General features: G+C 43.3%; 1 protein-coding gene across 2 annotated transcripts in view; it reads left to right on the plus strand.

The window, feature by feature from the left end:
* The window catches only part of cog5 (component of oligomeric golgi complex 5), an 89,396-nt gene that overhangs the window by 59,243 nt on the left and 7,982 nt on the right, over positions 1-22,171 (plus strand). For both annotated transcript variants that reach the window (XM_034290020.1, XM_034290019.1), the window contains exons 8-17: positions 671-830; positions 925-1,037; positions 2,153-2,230; positions 5,344-5,425; positions 8,850-9,054; positions 13,260-13,421; positions 13,604-13,703; positions 18,269-18,379; positions 19,180-19,242; positions 21,577-21,680. In XM_034290020.1, coding sequence (XP_034145911.1) covers positions 671-830; positions 925-1,037; positions 2,153-2,230; positions 5,344-5,425; positions 8,850-9,054; positions 13,260-13,421; positions 13,604-13,703; positions 18,269-18,379; positions 19,180-19,242; positions 21,577-21,680 — 1,178 coding nt within the window. The remainder of the gene's footprint in view (positions 1-670; positions 831-924; positions 1,038-2,152; positions 2,231-5,343; positions 5,426-8,849; positions 9,055-13,259; positions 13,422-13,603; positions 13,704-18,268; positions 18,380-19,179; positions 19,243-21,576; positions 21,681-22,171) is intronic.

A 22,171-nucleotide genomic window follows, 5' to 3' on the forward strand; every position in this document is an offset into this window, starting at 1 on the left:
TGAGGAGGAATGAAGAGATGGCAGGGGAGAGTGGGAGGGAGAGATGTGGACAAGGAAGGGATGGGGGAGAGGCGGGAAAAGGCGGGAGAGGGTGTGAGTCGTTTCTGGATGATTAGGGGTGAACAAAGCTATGATTAGTACTAGTGCCGGTTCATTAATGAGAGCTGCTATCAGACCCTGCTCGCAGTTACACACTCAGCGCACGTGCACAAGCACAAACACACACAAGCCTTCTGAAATGTGTGTGTGTGTGTGTGTGTGTGTGCATATCCGTCTGCTAACTGAATAATTTTTTTCCATTTCGCGGATGTAAATATGTTGCCCTTTGCTTGTAGTGACGTCACTCCTTTAAGCGTGTGTGTGGGTAGGTTCACGTGTACTACTCCACTGGTCAACTTTGTTTTGTGTCTTTGTCCCTTTGTAGAACCAGTCTCAGGTGTGTCGCTGGGGGATTGAACTCCACACACACACACACACAATCTGTCCCTCCCCATACAAAACACACACAATAATGTCAGTAATGTCTGACCCCTTGTCGTGACCCTATCCTCCCAGCGATTCTCAGGGACAGTGCACACACATAAAACACCTTGTGTGTAAAACAGCACCAATGTAAGCACCCATCTCCATAAAGGCTATAATTATACCCTTCCTCCATGTCCCCGTCCAGAACCCGACCCAGGTGGGCACCGCCCTCCAGGTCTTCTACAACCTGGGCAATCTGAGAGAGACCATCAGTGGGGTAGTAGGGGGCTATCAGACCGCCATACAGGACAACGTCAGCGCTGCCCTGGACATCAAGGGACTCACCCAGCCTGCCAGCAGCAGAGGTAGGTAGGAATATAGAGAGCGAGGAAAGCTGTTTCAGTTCAATATTATTTGTTTAATGTTTTGTGTGTGTGTTTGTGTGTGTGTGCGCGCTAGGTGCGCCTGGCAGAGCTGTGATGCCCACTCCAGGGAACACGGCGGCATTCCGGGCTGCTCTCTGGACCAACCTGGAGAAGCTCATGGACCAGATCTGCGCTGCTTGCGGACAGGTATGGTTTGACGCTTTCCAGATACCGCCAGGCAAGTGGCAAAAATAACGGAGATGCGTAGGTATTAGTGTTTTCATTTTAATTGATTAATATTAAATGACATTTTTCATCCAGTTTTACTATTTATTTTGTTTTAACTTTGTCTTCTGTCGTGGCCTGAGGTGATTCTGTAGTGTAACCCGCTGCCTCTTGGTCACATGTACTGCTACAGCATGGTCTTGAAACTGAGAACTCTGATTTTTATTTGCTGAAATTGCATGCTGCGGGATTTGAACCCATGGTTCAGCAGTAAGTGCACACCCAGAGGCAGCTAATTAAACCACTGGACCTCCTTTGACCACAGTGCTGAGTATTCTGTAAAGAACGTTTTTTAAATGAATCATTTCAATCCTATTGGGTAACCCAAGAAAAAGTACTAATTACATCTGCAAATGTGAAGACAATTAAATGCCCAAAACAAGTAGTCACAACCTCTGTGTTCCAATGGGCCCATTAAAAAAATTACTGGGTAGAGTTTTACAGTGCCTAACAAAAACCTTTCATTATGATGACAGGATATTATCTGGCAGTACAAAAAAGCATTGGGAAAGAATCATCAGTTAAATGAAAGCTATCAATCCATTGTACACAGATGGAGTTTTTCATTGACAAATGGTGTTGCATCCCCGCAACAGAGTTTGAGACTCCTGTACAATCCAAGCCAAGGCACACTGAAACTTGCTTGGCGTGATGGGTCAAGGCATCATTATTATTATTAAGATGGGGGGGGGGGGGGGTATGGCAAAAGTTACACTATATAGTATTTTTTATATTGTATTACACTCCCACAAAAAAATACAGAATGTGTCTTACCTGAAAATTAGTAATAAACAGTTAAAAAAAAAAACAGTACAGATTTTTTTTGTTAGATGTTTACCATAACCTGGGAGGAATCATGGGTAACTGTTTGCTCTCTGATTACATTTAAACTTCCTGTTTAGGAAATTCGATCTGGCAGTTTTTCAGTTTGCTGATCAGATGCACATTAAATACAGGTGTGCTTTCACCTGCTGAAGATGATCAGCCTGCCTGCTTGTCAGGCCTGCAGAGTTTAAATTGAATCTCTCTGGGTTTAGGTGCAGCATCTCCAGAAGGTCCTGACTAAGAAGAGGGACCCTGTCACTCACGTCTGTTTCATTGATGAGATCATCAAGGTGAGACAGCATGTCCTCTTAACTCCCACATGATTGTCCTAGTGTTGTCCCCCAGCACACCCTTCCACAACATCAATTCCTCGTCTCTTGACAACCTCTCTTTTCGATGCCATTCATTGCCCTCCAGTCCTCCCGACGAGTTTTCTGATTCTCCCTTCTGTCCTCTCTCTTTTCTCTCTTCTACGGCGGGCCTTGCTGTTAAGCAGAACAGCATTTTGGGTCTTAGGTCCTCCAATACGAGCTCAAAGAGATTCACCTGTGCCAATTTATTTTCTTACAGAAGCACAGGCCACTCAATTTGGCCCCTTTCTTTTCACCCCGCTCTATCTCTTTCCCGTGCGTGCTCTCCATCCCTCGCTCCGTATCTCACGCGCTCTGTGTTTCTTTCTCAGACACTCTTTATCCCTCGCTCTCTCTTTATCCTCTCCATAAGCTTTGAGGTCCGGAGTACTATAATTGGGCTTTTATATTCAGGGGAAGTAGGGGCCTATTATCAGCCTGCTCCAGTTAAGGTCTAGTGCTGCATTAGCGTATGCTTGTGGAAGGAGGACATCGTCTGTTCTAGTTTGGGTTGGTTTTAGGTCAGCGGGTCAACGGTGATGGACCGTTTGTGTCAAGCCACGGAGCGGTGCAGTATGTGGAACATGAAACAAAGTTGGCCTAGTTCAATTCAGTTTATTTTCAGAATCCACCATTATCTGCCTAGTGTGCGATGGGTTGCTCATTTGACCACTCGTCGAACAATTTCCCAATGATTGCATTAAATGGACCGATCGGCTCAACCAGATATCTACCAGGTGATATGGAGCCATGAACCAACACAAATCATCAGCCCAAGAAACACATTTCTGCGGATTCCATGAGGGACTGTCTGATGGCGGGATCCAAGCAGGAAAACCAGCATTAAATGACCTTATATCAGCATTATATCTGTCAGATATAAGGTAATTTACTCTGATTCATGGGTTATTGGATACACAGTTTATTATTATTAGTATTATTATTATTAGTAGTATTATAAACACGGTTCATTGCTGCACTTAGTTGACATGCAGGCTCTGCTTGTGCACGACAAAATGATGAGCGAGGAACAGGCAAAAACGACCGAAATGGAGAATTTGGTTGCAAAAAGAAATGCATTGTCAATTACATGGAAATACTTTGGCTCCAGACAGGATGATGTTGACCAAAAACAGGTACTTTGTCGAGAGTGCCTTGCAATTGTTGCCACAATAAATTTGTTCAATCATTTAAGGCGGCACCACAAACCTTCGTATGTCGAGTGCAAAGCATCTCAATGCCATCCAAAGCAAAAATCTATTTCGGATGCGTTTGCCAGTATTGCACCATATGAGAAAGGTTCCAAACGGCAAAGCAAAAGCACAGATTCAATAACATGTCACGTCGGCTAAGACATGGTACCAATTAACACAGTTACCAAAAGGGGTTTTAAAAACATGATCCGATCGCTTGACGAGCGGCATGTAATGCCATCACGCAACTATTTTTCTCAAGTTGCCATCCCAGAGCTGTTGAAAAAGAGCTGTCACAATACACTACAGCAATAACAGACTTGTGGTTCAGCCGCAAAACGGAACCCTACATAAGTCTGACCGTACACTTTATTAATGAGGACTTCCACCTGAAAAGTCACTGTTTGCGAACTGCATTTTCCCAGAGGATCATGCAAGTGAGAACATTGCAACAGGGATGAGAGAAGCTTTACCGGATTGGGGCCTAGATGAGAGTCGTCTAGTCTGTTTTACAACAGACAATGCCACGAACATGGTGAAGGAGAAACCTGAAGAAGTGGACCAGATTGCAATGCTTTGGCCACAGACTGCATCTTGCAGTTTATAAGTTATGCCCTATTATGTATTCTATTTTCCTACTGTTGCTATTTCTATACTATTACTGTTACATATTATTACCTAGCAACCGGTTCTGAAAGATAACAATATTCATGTTTCATACATTTTAATTGTAGAGGATGGGGCTGGGGAAGAATGAAGGGTACATACTGTGAGGGTGATAGCCAAAGCTCTTTCTGAAGACATCCTCTATTGTTTCATATCGCAATATATATCACAGATATGTGACGGTCCCCACCAGTAAAACAGCTTGGGGTTGTAATTAGGGTTAGGGATTAAATTAGGGTTTGGGGATCGTCATTAAGGTTTTGGAGATGAAGGATTAGGGTTAGGTTTTTAGGTTTAAGGACAATGGGATTTTTAATGGGAAACATTTTAGTTCCACAAGGGTAGTTTCCTAACATGAGCATAACGTGTGCATGCGTGTGCGCCTGGGTGTGCGTGCGTGTGCGTGTGTGCCTGTGTGTGCGTGCGTGCGTGAGAGGGCAGAACCTTGAGCAGAACTGATAATTGGAGGATAAGAGAGAAGCGAGACAACCATTAGAGAATTGTAATTACCTGATAGAAGACACACACTCCTCTACCTCTTTCATCTACATGTGTGCGCGTACACACACACACAAAGCTCCATGTCTTTGACTTGATCATTCTATTCGCTCCCTCTCTCGTTTCACATCTGTCGCCATGGTGCTGTCGCCTAGGGGTGTATATTTATTAAACTGTGTGAATGTGTTTATTAACTTGTGTGTGTTTCCCATGCATGTGTCGGTTCCTGTTCGTGTCAACCTTTGCGTGCCGCTTCATTAAGCCGAGCGTGCGTTTGCATTGGCCAGTCTGCAGCATGAAACTCTGTTCTGCTGAGGCACGGGATCACGGACAGTCATTAGCCTAACACGTGAACTACCTCAACCCCTCTTTAAGACGCCACAGCCAGTTACCCCATGATGACAGGGCGCGGTGGTACCCGGCAATTGTAATCATATAACCTGCCTTCCGCCCACTGTGGTAGAGGGCGTGTGTGTGTGTGTTCTAGCTGATTCGCCGCATGATAAACGCGTAGGGCTATGGCAGCATCTGGTGTGACTGTGTGAATGGCCGTCCGTGCCTGAAGATCACGCAGATAGATAACGATGGTAATTACAGTCATACTGCCTTTATGTCTGTGGGCTACGCAGTACACTCATCACAGTCGTGTGTGTGTGTGTGTGTGTGTGTGTGCGTGCGTGTGGTTTTTCCCTGCAGGACGCCCAGTCTGATATCCTGTACACCTTCTGGAGTGATGTCACACACACTCTCTCAGTGGAGTTCCAGAGGGCCACAGCAGGTGAGGTTACATATTAATGTCAGATTAATAAGAGCAGCCATGTCTCATAATAGCATTTCGTGTGTGTGTGTGTGTCAGTGTGTGTTTCTGTCTGCGTGTCTCTGTGATTATGTTTGTCTGTGTGTGTTTGTGTCTTTGTAATTTTGTTTGTGTGTGTCTGTGCACACACTCTCTCTCTAGCATTTCTCTTCATCTTTTCTCTGTCAACCTAGCATGATGCCAGATAGCCTAGAAATCATTTTGTGCGTGTGCGTGTGTGCTTTCGTGTGTGTGGCCGTCCAGACGGTGGACCATCAGTCTTCCTTTCCCCTGTAAACCTTAAACGCCCCCCCCCCCATCCTACCACAGACAGGGAATGATTACACCTCACAGGTGACGTATACCTGTTTCCATACAGGACGGGGTCAACAAACATACTCTCACACACACACACACACACACACAGACTCCACAGACTGAACTTCTCATAGAAGTTAGTTATTTCAGCAGAAGGCTTAAATGTCAGTACATTTAGAGGTGCGAAAAGTAGAGGCGTGTTTGGCTTCTGCGGCGCTGTTAACTCCATTTTTACACTACAATCTGTCAGCTGCCGATAGGTTCTGTTCTGTGTACCAGCATGGTGTTGCACCCATAGCTTCACCCCCCCCCAACCTACCTAATGCCCTGGTGGTGTTAAATAATTGGACTGATAACATACCATAAACACTGACATAATCTGTGTGAGCAATCTAGCTTTGTATACAAGTTTATCCCTTGGCAGCATCGCAGGCCGATAGGAGTCTATTGGACGACGGTCACCTTGGAACATGGAGTGTGTTCTTACCTTGTGGTAATGTAAACGTATGTAAACAACAGCCATTTTCCGGGTCAGTCCCTGTCTATTGATCAATGGTTATTGCCTGTTAATGAGGCTGCTCGTCCTCTCCCTGGTCAAAATGTGTTGAGTTAATCAACACATTTCTCTTCCCTCTATATCTCGCTTTGTTGCGCTCTCTTCAGAATTATATGTATTTGCCACATACATTTACACAAAATGTGACTTGGTATTTAGGTGCTGGTAGTGGTAGACAATGTACCGTGCTTTCGGACAGTTTTCAGACCCCTTCACTTTCTTCACGTTTGGTTGTGTTATAAACTTATAATTGGTTACATTTATATTTTCTACACAATTCCAATTTATTGAAAATTAAAAACTGAAATGATTCTCTGGTCTGATGAGACTAAAATCAAACTATTTGGCCTGAATGCCAATTGCTACATCTGGTGGAAAATATTTACCTCTCATAACCTGTTTAATACCATATTATGGTGAAGCATGGTGGTGGGAGCATCATGCTTTGGGGATTCTTCTCAGCAGCAAGGACTTTGAGACTAATCTGTATTAACCGAGGAATGAAAAAAGCTAAATACAGAGAGGTCCTTAAAGAAAGCCTGATTCGGAGAGCTTCAGGACCTCAGACTAATCTGCAAGGAAGAATGGGAGAAACTGCCCAAATCCAGGTAGAAGCATACCCAACAAGACTTTTTTTGTGTACATGATACATTTTGCATTCTCAATAAAATTGTTTAAACTTTTAAAAGTATTCTTTGCTTTGTTATTATGGAATGTTGTGTGTAGATTGATGGCAAAGTTTTTTTAAATGTAATAATTCATTCAGTCTATAACACAACAAAATGTGGAGAAATTGAAGGGGTTTGAATACTTTCCGAACAATTTAAACCAGGGGTATTCAACTCTAGTTCTCAAAGCCAGTTCCACTTATTTAGACCTGGGACACCAGGTGGGTGCAGATAATGATGAGACAGAACAAAAAAACATCAGGCTCCTTGTCACATAATGTAAGAGTTGAATACACCTTATATGCACAATAGGAACAGAGTATACAAAATGTACTTGAGTCAACACGCATTGATGTACAATTGTTTTGTTTGACTTTGTTTTCCCTATTTATTTATTCTTCGGTGTTGAAATAATTTTGTCTTATTAGCATGTAGGAATTGTATTTACAATACTGCGACGTATGTATTAAAATAATCCTTCAGGAATCACTCTATACCAATTGTCTTTTGTTCTTCCACATCCAAGACTATATTAAAATATACCGATTACAAAGGTTCATATAAATACGATATGTGCATTATAATTTCCCTTCACGCCTGTGCTGCCTCCCCCTCAGACCCAGTTGAGTGAGCTACTTCAAATTGCGATCTTATGCATTCAACAAATCAGTCTTCCTCAAAACAATCTGCATAGCATGCCTTAATGACTAACTAATCACTCACAAAGTCAGGCTATTAGCATATTAATGGGGGGGCAGCTGCTTTTCCTCAGCTCTTTTCATCATGTGAGTGTTTTTTGGTTTCCTGGGCTCATCCCTTTATTCCTGTTTTAGCCAGGCGATGAGATGTTTCTAGATCCCTGGAGCAGAAAGACTTTTAAGCGTGTATCAAAGTGAGCGTTTAAGCGAGGATAACCTTTAGCTTTTGCTAATCTTCCTCGTCTTATTGTCGCCTGTCGCTTGTCACCTTCACCTCAAATTGCCTTCTCGCTTATGCTCTCAATTTTGCTTTCTTTATGTCCTTGCTCGCAATCTCTCTTTCTTGCTTCATCTGTCTCACACTCGCTCTCTCTCTCTTTCTCGCTCTGTTTCACGCTCTCTCATTTGTTTTCTCACTCTCTCTTTCACAGTTTTTCTTGTGAAAGAGAGTGTCCCCGACAAGGAGGTTGTTGTCATTGAATCCTCCAAGAGGCCAATAACTCTGAATTAGCTAATACTACTACTTAAGTGGTTTTCAATGTGGAGCTATGTGGAATATTGGTGAAAATCCATGATATGAAATCCAGATTTTAAAATAAGGCAGTTGAGAGATTAAACAAAGCTGGTACAAAAGTTTCTCAGGTGAGACTAGACCAAACTGTAACTCTCTGCTCGAAATGCCAAAACACTATTTGTGGCACAAAGCCAAGCCTGCCCATCTGCATGAACACCTACTTATGGTAAAGAATGGTGGTGGATGCATCATGTCATGGGGGTGGTTTCCATGCCTTCGGACATGCAAACTGATATGTAAAGCTGTTTTAGAGACTGTTATGATTAGCTTTGCCGACAAGTGCTTCTACCGGGTTTGACTGAGGCAGGTGAATACTTATCAATTTTCTGTTTTTAATATCCAATTCACTTATTTCACATGTAAATGATTTTGCTCTTTCAGTGGGTTATGTATATGGAGTTGCTGAAACAGATAAAAATTCGATACATTTTTATTCAAGTTTGTAACAAAACAAAGTATGAAAAACGTAGTGGGTTGTGCTGTGTATCTGTCTACAACATCTATCTCTGTCTCACTGTATCTCTATTTAGCTGAAGCAAATTCTTCCTCTCGAACAACTTCTCTCTCTACGTTATCCCTCTCTTCTATCCAGCCTCGTCCTTCCTGAAACAGGCATTAGAAGGAGAGTACCCAAAGCTGTTGCGTCTTTATAACGACCTGTGGCGTCGCCTGCAGCAGTACAGCTCCAGCATCCAGGGGGCGATATCGAGCAGTGCCGGGCTGGACAGCGCGCTCGACCTGCCCAGCACAGACACAGACAACCAGGACCTCTTCACACAAACCAAACAAGACTATGAGTGAGTTTGAAGTGAATCAATGTGTTGGCATAAACACAGACATATGTTCTTGCTTGCACACATTCACGCACACACACACCAGGGATGTGATAAAGCAATTCTTAGCAATCCAAAAACCAGAAAAGGAACCATGCAAGCCTAGTTCAGCTGGCCCGCGATTAGAAGGGATGAATGTTGTTGTGGCAGACTGTCTTTAACCATTATGTTATTTAAACAGAGGGAATGCAACCTTTACCTTAGCAATTACATTTCTGATGAAATAATATGGACAACAGAACGTTTATTAACGGAACTAATGTGTACTCTTGTACAAAGGTTACTGTAGATGGTTGTATATACAGTTACAGCTGAATAGCTAACCACTACGCTATGTGCTAACCACTATGCTACTACGAGGAAATCGAAAGCATTGGCTGAATCTCAAATTGCATACTACATAGTAATTGCATACTACAAGTAAGTAATTTGTGAATGATGGTGAAGTACGTACTGTTTTGTATATAGTCAGCTAGTATGCCAGGGCATGCTACCTCGTCAGAAAATTGCATCTCGATATTAGATCATTTTGTGACGCATTAACAAAACTCCAAATTTGAATATTTAGCTATACACCTTTAAGCATTGTGTTAAACTGACTAATGTTATTTAGTTTATTTCCACCACTTATTTAGTTTATTTCCACCACAACTGTATGGCTTTTATTAGCCAGTAATAGGCCTATTAGTATTGACTTACTACTTGGAATAATCATAAGAATTGAGCAATTGCTAGCAAACTGAAGATGAACTTTACGCTACCAAAGCTATAACATTTCATAGCACAACAATGTTTGTTTTTCTTTCATTTGTGAATGACATTGATACAATAACTACAGTATAAATGTAGGTGACCATAACGTACTTTTTTGTTAAGTGAAAAGATGAGAGAATTCTGGAAACCAATATAAGCATAAACTGTTTTATTTTAGGCTTACTACATAATGTAGCGACTGTCTATCCACTGTCTTTCCTGAACAAATCCTAATGCGTACTTTGTTCTGTCAGAGGCGTGGATCGAACACCGGTCCCCCACATGGAAGTCTGCGTCTTTAACCACTAAGCAATTTAACAAGGGGTTGTCAGACTCACTCAGTCAGTCAGTCACTCAGTAAGAGACATTCGCTCTTTTTGGCCGGCGATGCTTACGCGGTCCGGCAAAAAATATGCTATACTCAGATGGAAAAAAAGAAATAGCCCTCCATGTGAATGCTGAACAAATTCAAGCTGGGGAATGAAGTCTTATCAACCACACTCACTTACTTCTCTATCAGCCACACTGCAATGATGACAGTTGATGCTGTTTTAAGGTTTTCTGCATTGTGCCTCTTTACAGTGGTCAGTAAATGATGTACTTCATAAGAGAAGGAAGGCTTGTTGCAGTAATGTGTAACTGTGTGTTTATAGACCACCAACAATCTGTTGTAAACACTACGCATTGGGTTCTTTGAGAACTCCAGCTTTATACCTGCAGAACAGTCATTTAACAATTTTTGTAGTTTCTTTTTATAGATTACTACATTGAAGCTGAAAGAGTTTACAGTGGCTGTGTATCATCTTCAATAATTTCTGTAATCAGCACTATGTTTTATTCTATTGAATTTGTATCATGTGAAGCTGTTTAATGTTTGGGTCCTTTCAACTGTTTATAAGTTGATGTGCTAAGCACCATATATCTGTTGGCAAATCGATTCAAATCTAAAATTATCTCCTCCTGTTTATGTTACAGCATTGTCATATTATTTGCTTGTATTTATAATGGTGAAATGATCTGTTGTTGGTTGTTTTGGGATAACTACACTTTGATTTCCATTTTATGGGGGAAAATGTGTATCCAGTTAGGAATGTATTTTTAAATGTCCCCGTTTTGTTTTTACATTGGAAGGTTCACACATCGCAGACACACACATTACATTGACTAAGCAATGGGGGTTAGACCCAGCTTGCTCTGATTGACAGAAATACTTTCAGTATGAAGGTTCTCACCCCCCACACAGACACACACATTCTCTCACACACACAAACACACACACAAACTCCGCCACATGTGCTGAATCTCAATCAGACTCTGAGGTCTATTTATATTCTGTTCAATCTACCTCTTATCTCTCAGTACTAAAGCTTTAGGAGAATGTAGACATGGGAGACAACCAGCAATTAAAAAGAAAAACACTTATAGTGCCTGTCACAGCCATCACATTGATTGGTATGCATGGTTAGAGCAGAGAGTAAAGGTCCAGGTGTATTTCAGAGTTATCACAGCAGGGCGATACTCTCTTATTCTCCCTTGTATCTGCTGTCTCAAGATTGGTTAAAGAAGATTCTGAGAACCAGGAAAGCACTCCCTGTGTGTGCACGGGAAGTAGTTGTGCAAAGACCGTTAGGATAGCCGACTGGCGCAAGCCGTTTCGCCTCTCCAAAGGAGAGACACTTGCATGTGTACTGGAGAGAGCGGAGTTTCCAAGTGAGTTGAAGAAAACAGTTAGACGAAGACGGCATCATCTGCTAGACCATCTCCACGCTCCCTTTACCCTGTCTGCTCGGTGAACTTTGAAGTCCCGACATATCCGCACCCCGGCGCTCTGTTTGTGACAGAGTGTTTTCACTGTGTTGTGATGGGGATGTGACCAGACAGGTGGAATTGCCTCCTGTACACTCTGGCGTAGCTCTAACTGCTGGAGCCTGATATGAGTCACAACACATTAACCTGGAGGCGTGGAGCTCCAGGCCCACACAGGGGCCCTCACCGCTCCCCCGTGTCCCAGTAGGAGAGCAATGGGCCTGGGCACAAAGGGCGGCGCATGAATCCCCCCTCCTGGTTCTTCTTCAGTCAGGCTAAAGCAGATGTTGATTAACTATGGGTACATGAGAGCCCCTGGGAAAAGACCCTGACTCTATTAATGTGTCTTTATTTGGCCCCTCATCTCTCTCTCCATCTCTGACTTTCTCTCTATCCTCCTCTCTCTCTGTCTCTGATATAGAGCTGTCAGCCCGAGCGCGCTGTTGTCTGCTGGTGTTGAACCTTGTAATTACAAGCGCTGCTGTGGGCCAAATTACCTCTGTTAGTCAGGCTGTCTATCACCGTGGGGGGAGAGAGAGAGAGAGAGAGAGAGAGAGAGAGAGGGAGAGGGGACGGACGGACGGCGGGAGGGCGGGCGGGAATGGCGAGGACGTGAAGTGGGAGATATGGGCCCACTAACAAGCTGCTAGGGCACTGGGTGGGTTGTCATTTGGATGTATGGAGGGATTTCATTGAGCTGCAGTTCAGTTACCGAGAGAGCACCATTAATCCGTAGGCTCCTGTCCAGTGATAAACTATGGTGCATAAATCTACTGGCCAGGTGAACCAGGTGATTTCAAGCCCTGCTCCAGGATGACATTCCATCAGGAAATGTTATATATATGGGCCGGTGCAATTCATTTCACACCAAGCCCTAATAAAAAGTTATATTAGTACTATTATTTAAATGTACTAAAATGTATGTGAAAAGTAACCATATCCAACACAACAGCAATCATTTTAACACAAACTTCTGTTGGATTTGAGGCTTGAGTCAATATCTGGTGTAGAGGTTTACGGGAGTGTAATGTAGCAGTGGATGGGAGTTTGGTGGAGTGGTCTACAGGAGTGTGATGTAGCAGTGGATGGGAGTTTGGTGGAGTGGTCTACAGGAGTGTGATGTAGCAGTGGATGGGAGTTTGGTGGAGTGGTCTACAGGAGTGTGATGTAGCAGTGGATGGGAGTTTGGTGGAGTGGACTACAGGAGTGTGATGTAGCAGTGGATGGGAGTTTGGTGGAGTGGTCTACAGGAGTGTGATGTAGCAGTGGATGGGAGTTTGGTGGAGTGGTCTACAGGAGTGTGGGTCGACCTAAAGATCACATTTCACCAATGAGATTTTTCAATAAGGTAGCACAAATTTTTCACTTTGTCATTATGGGATATTTTATGTATATGGCAAAAAAAGTCTATACAGGGGTTCTCAAACCTCACCTTGAGGACCAGCAACCATGTTTTTGAACATTCCCTCAGCTAGCAAACCCGATTCAGCTCGTAAAATTAGGTGAATCAGATGCTACAACAAAAACAAGAAAGTCAAAGCATCCGAAGCAATGTATATTGTTAACCCGAGAATGAGATATATAACGTGTGTGTGTTTGTGTGTGTGTAGCCCAGAGAAGGCATTGAAGAACTCTCTACAGCCCTACGAGGCAGCATACCTATCCAAGTCGCTGTCCCGGCTTTTTGACCCCATCAACCTGGTGTTTCCAATGGGCGGTCGCAACCCTCCCTCCCATGATGAATTGGACAGTATCATCAAGACCATCAGCAGGTGCACAACCCCACGCTATCCACTCAGACACAACATCAGTCTAAAGTTCCTTAATCACCCTTACCAAAGAGAAACGTGAAATGTTCTCCCTATTTGGCATTTTCTCTCACGTTCTTAATCCAGCAACGGTCCTAGTCGTCTACATAAAACGATATAATTCAGATTGTCTTTGTGTTCCACAGTGAGTTGAATGTGGCGTCGGTTGACCCAGGCCTTTCCGCTGCCGTGGCCAAGAACGCAGCCAAGACCGTCCAGCTCTTCTGCGTCAAGTCGGAGCAGCTGGTGAGTTACAGCGTTAGTTCTCCGTTCAAGTGGCAACCCGGTGTGTTAGCCAGTGTCAGTGGGCGTTTGGGGAAGAGCGTGGATGGGAATACGAGAGAAGAATGACAGAACCAGTCAAAGCAGCTCTCTCCGCCACTTGTCATTAATGACCGTTCAGAGGCTCCTGGCTGTGCATCGACGGTCAGCACGAGTGGGCAGGTTTGTGACTGTGGCTGCTTCACAAATGCCACATCTTGTGTTCTGCTTTTAAAGGTCATTATTGAACACGAACCATAGTGGTTGGGTCAATATTAGTGCACAATTAAGTTACTTGGGTGACATACTGAACACAAAGTGCATCTGAAAATGACACTACTTGCCTTCAGTTGGTAGAATCGACCAAATTAACTACTTAAAAGGGATAAAGAGGTGACTCCACCCCATCATATGGTGGGATCAGAGTAAAGGCATTGACCCCAGGATCTTTCCTTGGAGAAATGTGGGCTGTTCCCTTATCAGCTCATCAGCTGTAGGCAGTTGGTCTCCATCAAGGCAGTTTGTCTGTCTTTTGGTCTGTCTGTAAATCTCATTAAAACTGATGTCTATTGATCTTGAGGGCTCACTGGTAATCAATGATTGATTGGGCAGTTTCACTGTGTGGTTATGTATGTGTTCTTCTAAGCGCTCATTGATTGTGATCCCTGCTTTTTCTCATACCCTGACAGATTTTTATGTTGGGTCGAGTGGTCTCTGTCTTGACACCCCCAAACACACACACACAGCATTTAAGAAGCATTCTGGAGAGATTGTGTATAATATCAGCCAGTGGCCTGGGCCTGTCCAGTGAGGAACAGAAGCGTTCAATTTGCAGTGGTGGCCTGGGCCGGTCCAGTGGGAACCAGACAGAAGGTCCAGTGAGGAACAGAAGCGTTCAATTTGCAGTGGTCCCTTAATTTTAACCATTCTGTTCTTTACTCAAAACCTTTCTTTTCAACTTTTTTGGAAAGGACAGAAAAAGGTGCAGTGGTCTCTTTTTTTCCGGAGCTGTATGTAGATGAGAATATGTAGCCGGATGTTAGTAGTATTGAAACTCCTCAGTGACACACACATACAGTATCTCACAGAAGTGAGTACACCCCTCACATTTTTGTAAATATTTGATTATATGATTTCATGTGACAACACTGAAGAAATGACACTTTGCTACAATGTAAAGTAGTGAGTGTACAGCTTGTATAACAGTGTAAATCTGCTGTCCCCTCAAAATAACTGAACACACAGCCATTCATGTCTAAACCGCTGGCATCACTTAGGGGTGAATATACACCTAAGTGAAAATTCTCCAAATTGGGCCCAATTAGCCATTTTCCCTCCCCGGTGTCATGTGACTCGTTAGTGTTACAAGGTCTCAGATGTGAATGGGGAGCAGGTGTGTTGAATTTGGTGTTATCGCTCTCATACTCCCTCATACTGGTCACTCAAAGTTCAGCATGGCACCTCATGGCAAATAACTCTCTGAGAATCTGAAAAAAAGAATTGTTTCTCTACATAAAGATGGCCTAGGCTATAAGAAAATTGCCAAGACCCTGAAACTAAGCTGCAGTACGGTGGCCAAGACCATACAGCGGCTTAACAGGACAGGTTCCACTCAGAACAGGCCTCGCCATGGTTGCTCAGCGTCATATCCAGAGGTTGAAGGGGTTGGGGGTCAGCCTGTCAGTGCTCAGACCATACGCCGCACACTGCATCAAATGTCCCAGAAGGAAGCCTCTCAGATGGTGTCAAGCGTGTGTGGCGGCAATCAGGTGAGGAGTACAAAGACAAGTGTGTCTTGCCTACAGTCAAGCATGGTGGTGGGAGTGGCATGGTCTGGAGCTGCATGAGTGCTGCCAGCACTGGGGAGCTACAGTTCATTGAGGGAACCATGAATGCCAACATGTACTGTGACATACTGAAGCAGAGTATGATTCCCTCCCTTCGGAGACTGGGCTGCAGGGCAGTATTCCTACATGATAACGACCTCAAACACACCTCCAAGACGACCACTGCCTTGCTAAAGAAGCTGAAGTTAAAGGTGATGGACTGGCCAAGCATGTCTCCAGACCTAAACCCTATTGAGCATCTGTGGGGCATCCTCAAACAGAAGGTGGAGGAGCGCAAGGTCTCTAACATCCAGCAGCTCTGTGATGTCTGTGATGTCACTCCAGTGGCAACCTGTGAAGCTCTGGTGTTCTCCATGCTCAAGAGGGTTAAGGCAAAGCTGTAAAATAATGGTGGCCACACAAAATATTGACACCTTGGGCCCAATTTGGACATTTTCACTTAGGTGTGTACTCACTTTTGTTGCCAGCGGTTTAGACATTAATGGCTGTGTGTTGTGTTATTTTGAGGGGATAGCAAATTTACACTGTTATACAAGCTGTACACTCACTACTTCACATTGTAGCAAAGTGTCATTTCTTCAGTGTTGTCACATGAACAGATATAATCAAATAATTACAAAAGTGTGAAGGGTGTACTCACTTCTGTGAGAAACTGTAACCTTAACCTAAATCCCTTACCTCTAAATCTAACCCGAACTCTTTATTCACACACATTCACACACATTAATGTCTTAACGTAGTGGGAACACTCGCATTCAATGCATTCCAATGTGTGTTCATGCGTTAGTGCGTGTCGCCTGATTGTGTGCCTAACATCCGCACACCTGCACTTGGAGGTGATGATTTACCGTTGCCGTGCCATTTTTAGGGTGTTGCTATGGCACTTTTTGGCACATGTTTCTCACATCACTCTGACTCTCTCGCTGTCTTGGTTGTCTTCATAGACATAACTTGTCCGCTTAGTAATAGCCCAGCACTAGCCGATTTCCTTTCAAACTTCACATTCCTCTGTCAAAGGTTATTATTGATATCAGGAATTTGATTTAGCGACCTTTTGTTTCTGAGCATGCAAGTGAACTGTTGTGTATATATCTTTCAGGACAGTTAACCCTAATTACTCCAGTAGCCCAAGATGTTGGGTTAAAGGAGGTCAAATTTCTATTTAACATTACATTTTTAATTGAATCAATTCTCAATTAATGAGTGGTTTAGTTGGTATGAATTGTTTTCGCTTTATAATTTTTCAGTTTTCCAATGTTATTTTAGTCCTTGCCATTGGTTTGGCATCCTCGTTCCATCTTCTTGTTTCATTAAAGATTTCTGCTATGACATGGAGTAGATACAATGCTAGACAAACCCTTTTTCAGGTGCGTGTGTTGTGTATGTCTGTGATTGAGCCACCGGCTGCTAACCAGTGATGAAACCGCTGTTAGGGAGTCTTTTGTAACAGGTAATTATGCTAAAAACTGATTCTTATACAGAGGAAAGACCTGGGAGAAGTTAGGATTAATGGTCTCGCTGAGAGATAAAACCACACAGGACTGTAGTGGAACTCTGATGCACAGAAACTAACACACAGACTGAACCGGTCACTTCCTCTGATCTTTTTGTGGCAGACCCTTGTGTTGTCCTAGAGGCTTTTGATACTGTTATGGAACCCCTAAGTATCAGACCTTGGCAGCTACGGCAGCACTGGACTGGCCTTAAGCAGCTGGGGAACCTCCCTGCTGTGGCCCACACTGCACTCTGTTTCCCAGTCCAGTAATGCCCTGTGTGCCAGGACATTCTCCCTTCAGACCCACTACCTTGTTACAACGAGGTTACAGGTTCTACTAATGAAATATCGAACACTGACACTACATAACATGACCCGAAGTCTAATGTCATTTCAGCTGTTTCCCATGTTGTGAATGGTCGCTGTTCCTAAACGAGCCTGTACAATAGTACACAAGGCCGATGTGATAGCCAGACGTGGTCTCACCTGCAGCGGACAGAGGAAATGTTTGTTGATTTTTACCACTGGGACCTGTTAAGGAGTTGCCAACAATACAAAATCCATAGCTTGGAATTAGACATTCTGAAATTGTGAGAGGTGAAAAAAAAATGGGGTAAGGCCAGAGAGACTTAATGTATATAGGAAGTTAGCATTTGACCACCACATGGAGCAGGTCTTTGCTGACAAGGTCCTTAAATATCCGCCCATCATGTTCATCTTGAAAAGCCTCAGTTATCAGTGCAAAACATACTATTAGAGAGCCTGGGGCTGTATTCCTCTCTGGCAGTATGGGGCTTTAGGTTGCAGTCCTACATGAAGAGTGAAGCAGCTAGCAAGGTAATGATCTGTTAGTGGTCATGGGCAGCCTCGCTGTGTGGAGGAGGTGTTGTCTGTATCCATACCAAAATATATTAAAAGTTTTTATTTTTTGTTGTAAATACGTTTTGTTATTTTGGTAGGGGGATAGGCTCTAATGAAAGGTTTAAAATGTAATTGTGTTTTGCATGACCTTGTCATCGCCTCTTGAGATGAGAGGTTGCGATGTTGCTCCCCCCGCGGGCCCAGAACCATAGCAGCAGCTGGTTGGTCAGCATGGCCTGGCGTCTGGGTCCTGCCCCGTTCCACCGCGGCGGCTGTGGGTCTGCTGAAAACGTGTCCTGAAGTATTTTTCTGTCTTCCCTCCTCCTCCCTACTCTCTTTCTCTCCAGCTGTCTACGCAGGGGGATGCCAGTCAGGTTATTGGGCCTCTGACAGAAGGCCAGAGGAGGAACGTGGCGGTGGTCAACTCCCTCTTCAGAATACACCAGGCTGTCGCCAAGGTAACCTACACAAATACTCCATCACACACATTACTCTTATTACCCATTTTAGAGCATGCTTACTATATTGCAGGGTCTACATTGTGTTTTGCACGACATAACAGTGTCACTTCTCAAATACTATTTAAACAAGACACAAGGGCGTTTATATAGATCACTAATAGAATATGATAGACTTGCTTAGCCCTCTGGAACAGACCTGTTTAGGTTGTCCGATGTAACAACAGTATATTGGCAAAGTACTGTCATTCAAGGCCAATATATTAACTCAGCAAATACCTATTATATCTTATCAACAGAAGGAAACCTGCTACAGTCCGCAGAGAGAGATGGACACATAATTAGAATGGGAGGGATGACAACAAAGGGAAGAGACAAAATGAGAAAGGCAGAGAAAGTGAGAGAGCGATTGAGAGAGGGAGAGAAGGGGTGAAGTGTTTCTCAATCTGGCACGTTAAAGATGCATGATGTCTCCCGGTATAGCAGCCCGCATGATTAATAGTGTCATCAAAAGAGATTTCACCGCCATCAAATATTTAGCGGGCAGGGAGGTTATCGAAATTGTACCGTTTGAAAGCAGGCCGAAGCCGTAGCAGCGAGAACGGCTGTTTATTTTAGGAGGACGGGAAGGGTTGAATGATGATGGGAAGGAACCAGGGGCATGGAGGATAGCAGGGTGCAAAGGGAGGATCAACGCTGAGATAACAGTTGGGACGCAGAACGGTGCTTTGTTCTGTCTGGCCTGTGACCTGACCTTTGGCCTTTTGTATGTGTTTATGGACGTGTGTGTGATCTCTCAGGTGATCTCTGGATTGGGGTCATGTCCTACGGCTGCTGAACAGGCTATTAGCGCCTCACTGGAGGTAGGACAAACTCTCTTCCCCTCCCTTTCAGGGCTGTTTTCTTCCTCCTATCATTTCCTATTCTTCTTCCATAGACATCCATTGTTTACTGGTATTATGCCCGTAGTTAACCTCTCTAGACATCCATTGTTTTACTTGTATTGTGTCAGTAGTTAACCCCTTCTGACATTCATTGTTTACTGGTATTGTGTCAGTAGTTAACCTCTCTAGATATCCATTGTTTACTGGTATTGTGTCAGTAGTTAACCTCTCTAGATATCCATTGTTTACTGGTATTGTGTCAGTAGTTAACCTCTCTAGATATCCATTGTTTACTGGTATTGTGTCAGTAGTTAACCTCTCTAGATATCCATTGTTTACTGGTATGGTGTCAGTAGTTAACCTCTTTAGACATCAACTGTTCAATTGTAATATGTCAATTAATTGCAACTCCAACCCTCTACTGTCCACAGATCAATCCATCTTTCCTAGTATTTAGGATGCCACCACTTTAAAAGGTTTAGAAAACTAGCTGTTTTATAAACTATGGTTCAATAAGGTGACATTTGGTACAGCTATGACTGCAGACATTGTGCATTAAGGCCAATAATGAGTGAATACTGACCTGCCAATGCTGCCTGCACTTTTAATTCAAAATGTTATTCTTCCCTCCTGCAGTACATCTCTCCATTTTACTGTGGTGTCTCATGAGAGTCTTAAACCTCCCAATCTGGATGATATCTGTTGATACTACCCATAAAATGTACCTCTATATTTTACCCAGGAGCACAATGATGTTCCTACTGCCTGACGGCCATTTTCTGTGTGCCTCAACAGTTCTGTCTTCAGTCTCCTATTTGTGCTATATCTCTATATTATGATTTGACAGCCATTGCTGGACTTTATTAGATAAATTGCCCATCAATATACAGCACAAGAAGAGATTATTTAATGTTTTAGTTTCTTCATGTCCCAAATGCTAAGTATTCTTTTTGTAGCAATTCTATATAATATTATCTTTGTAATTATTCTATATAATATCCTAAATTGAAATAAGTGCATAAATGCATCAGTCGTTGTTTTACAGTATACTGTATATCTGATGACATTGTATTGGTACACCAGGACTTTTTATGAGGTGTAGCTATCAAACCTTTTGAATTTAAATTAAATTTGAACATTTGGTTCCGTCATTGTTGGCAGGCAGACTAAATGTCTCCTTTTCTTAATTGAATAACTGCCTCTTTCGATGTTGCTGTTAGGCTGCAGTGAGTTGATTATACTGTGGTACAGAGCATACTTTAAAGTACACCCTTGGTAATTACCTGTGTGGCATTGTTTTACCCTCCCTATTTACAATGTCAATAATAAATATCATACCTACATACATTTTCCCCAAGAAGATTAGTCTTTCTTTAATTAACACATTTAAGTCTATTACAAATATTTTTTCTAGTATATAAGGCCTTCTGGTGGGTAACATTTGAATTCTAACCAACTCTGTATTGCTTCATTATTCATTCATTTAAGGGTTTGAAAGGTCCCTTTAGGAACTCCAAACTGACTTACAGAAGCCTATAAAATGCACTGATATTGCTGATACATCTCACTGTTGGAGGTAGCCGTGTTCGTTCTCTGCCTCTTCTTTCTTCACCACCTACTTTCTTTTTCTTCAGCCATCGCTCACTTCTTTCTCACAAAGGGCTTCTGTCATCACATGAGAAGGTCTTAGGCTTGTCTCCACTTTCATCCAGTCTCACACTCACACATGTGTAAACCCACACACACACACATATGCACACACAACAGAGGGCACCTTTGTTAACTTGTTGTGAAGAAGTTTCAAGAGGAGATCAGAAAAGTAATCTGGTTATCTATCGCTAACAGGGACACGTACGCACACGCATGTACGCATACACACTTGGTCGGGTATATTGAGTTTTGATTGATCCACTGATGGCGCAGATGATAAATGAATCAGACTGGCGGCCCCTGTTTTGAACCCCATAACCAACACACATGCCAAAGCACACACGTGTTCCTGTCTCACATAACTTCGTGGACCGCGTGGCTGAAGAGCGCACGCAAATGTCAGCTTATCGGCCCGATCCATTCAGCCCCACGACCAGGAGCCACTTGTCTGTTTGCGTTTGTGGTTTCTAGGTAACAGCAGACTTAAGCCAATCATGTGTGTCCCTGGAGTCCTTCAGTTGTACACCTGGCCTGCAACAGCAGGGAGTTCTGGTAGAACTCGTTGAGTTCATCATTGTGCATGCCCTGATGTTTGTGATTGATCTAAGTCATGACATAACTGTTTTAATGCCATTTTCAATGTGTGTGTGTGCGCGTTCTTAGGAAGTACAAGCTCTGATGGCCAGTGCTATACAGCCTCTCTTGCTGTCGGTCAGTGACTCCATAGAAGCCATTATCATCACCATGCACCAGGAGGACTTCTCTGGGTTAGTACACATTACCCACACCCTTCAAGACACCACAGTCTGTCTCCAATATCAGCACCCACAGGGATCACATGCTCCGCTCCCGCTAAACAAGTCTGGTTCAGAAATTAGACAGACATTGATGGTTTTCCCGTTAGACACCTCAACAACATTGAATATGGATGAAAATGTTTGGTATGATTTCTAGCTTCATGGAGACCTACCAAATTTACGTTCGGAAGCACAATAACCAGCAATGTAGAAATGTCTATGTCGTAAATGAGTATCTATTTAATTTCCTGGACCATCGTGGGGGTGGAGCATTTGAGCCCTATTCACTTTCCTAAAGCTATTTGCTTTTCTGGGAGTTGAAGTTAAATGTTTGGTTAAGTTAAATGGGCATGGTTGCATGTATGCTTGGTTGGCGTGGTGCTACAGTGGTTTACGGGACCATAAGTGATGAGAATGCTATCACAATCTAATGTCCCAGTGCCTCAGCGAGCACGAAACAG

Source organism: Esox lucius, chromosome 23, assembly GCF_011004845.1.
Source record: "Esox lucius isolate fEsoLuc1 chromosome 23, fEsoLuc1.pri, whole genome shotgun sequence".
In the NCBI taxonomy this organism is placed as follows: Eukaryota; Metazoa; Chordata; class Actinopteri; order Esociformes; family Esocidae; genus Esox; species Esox lucius.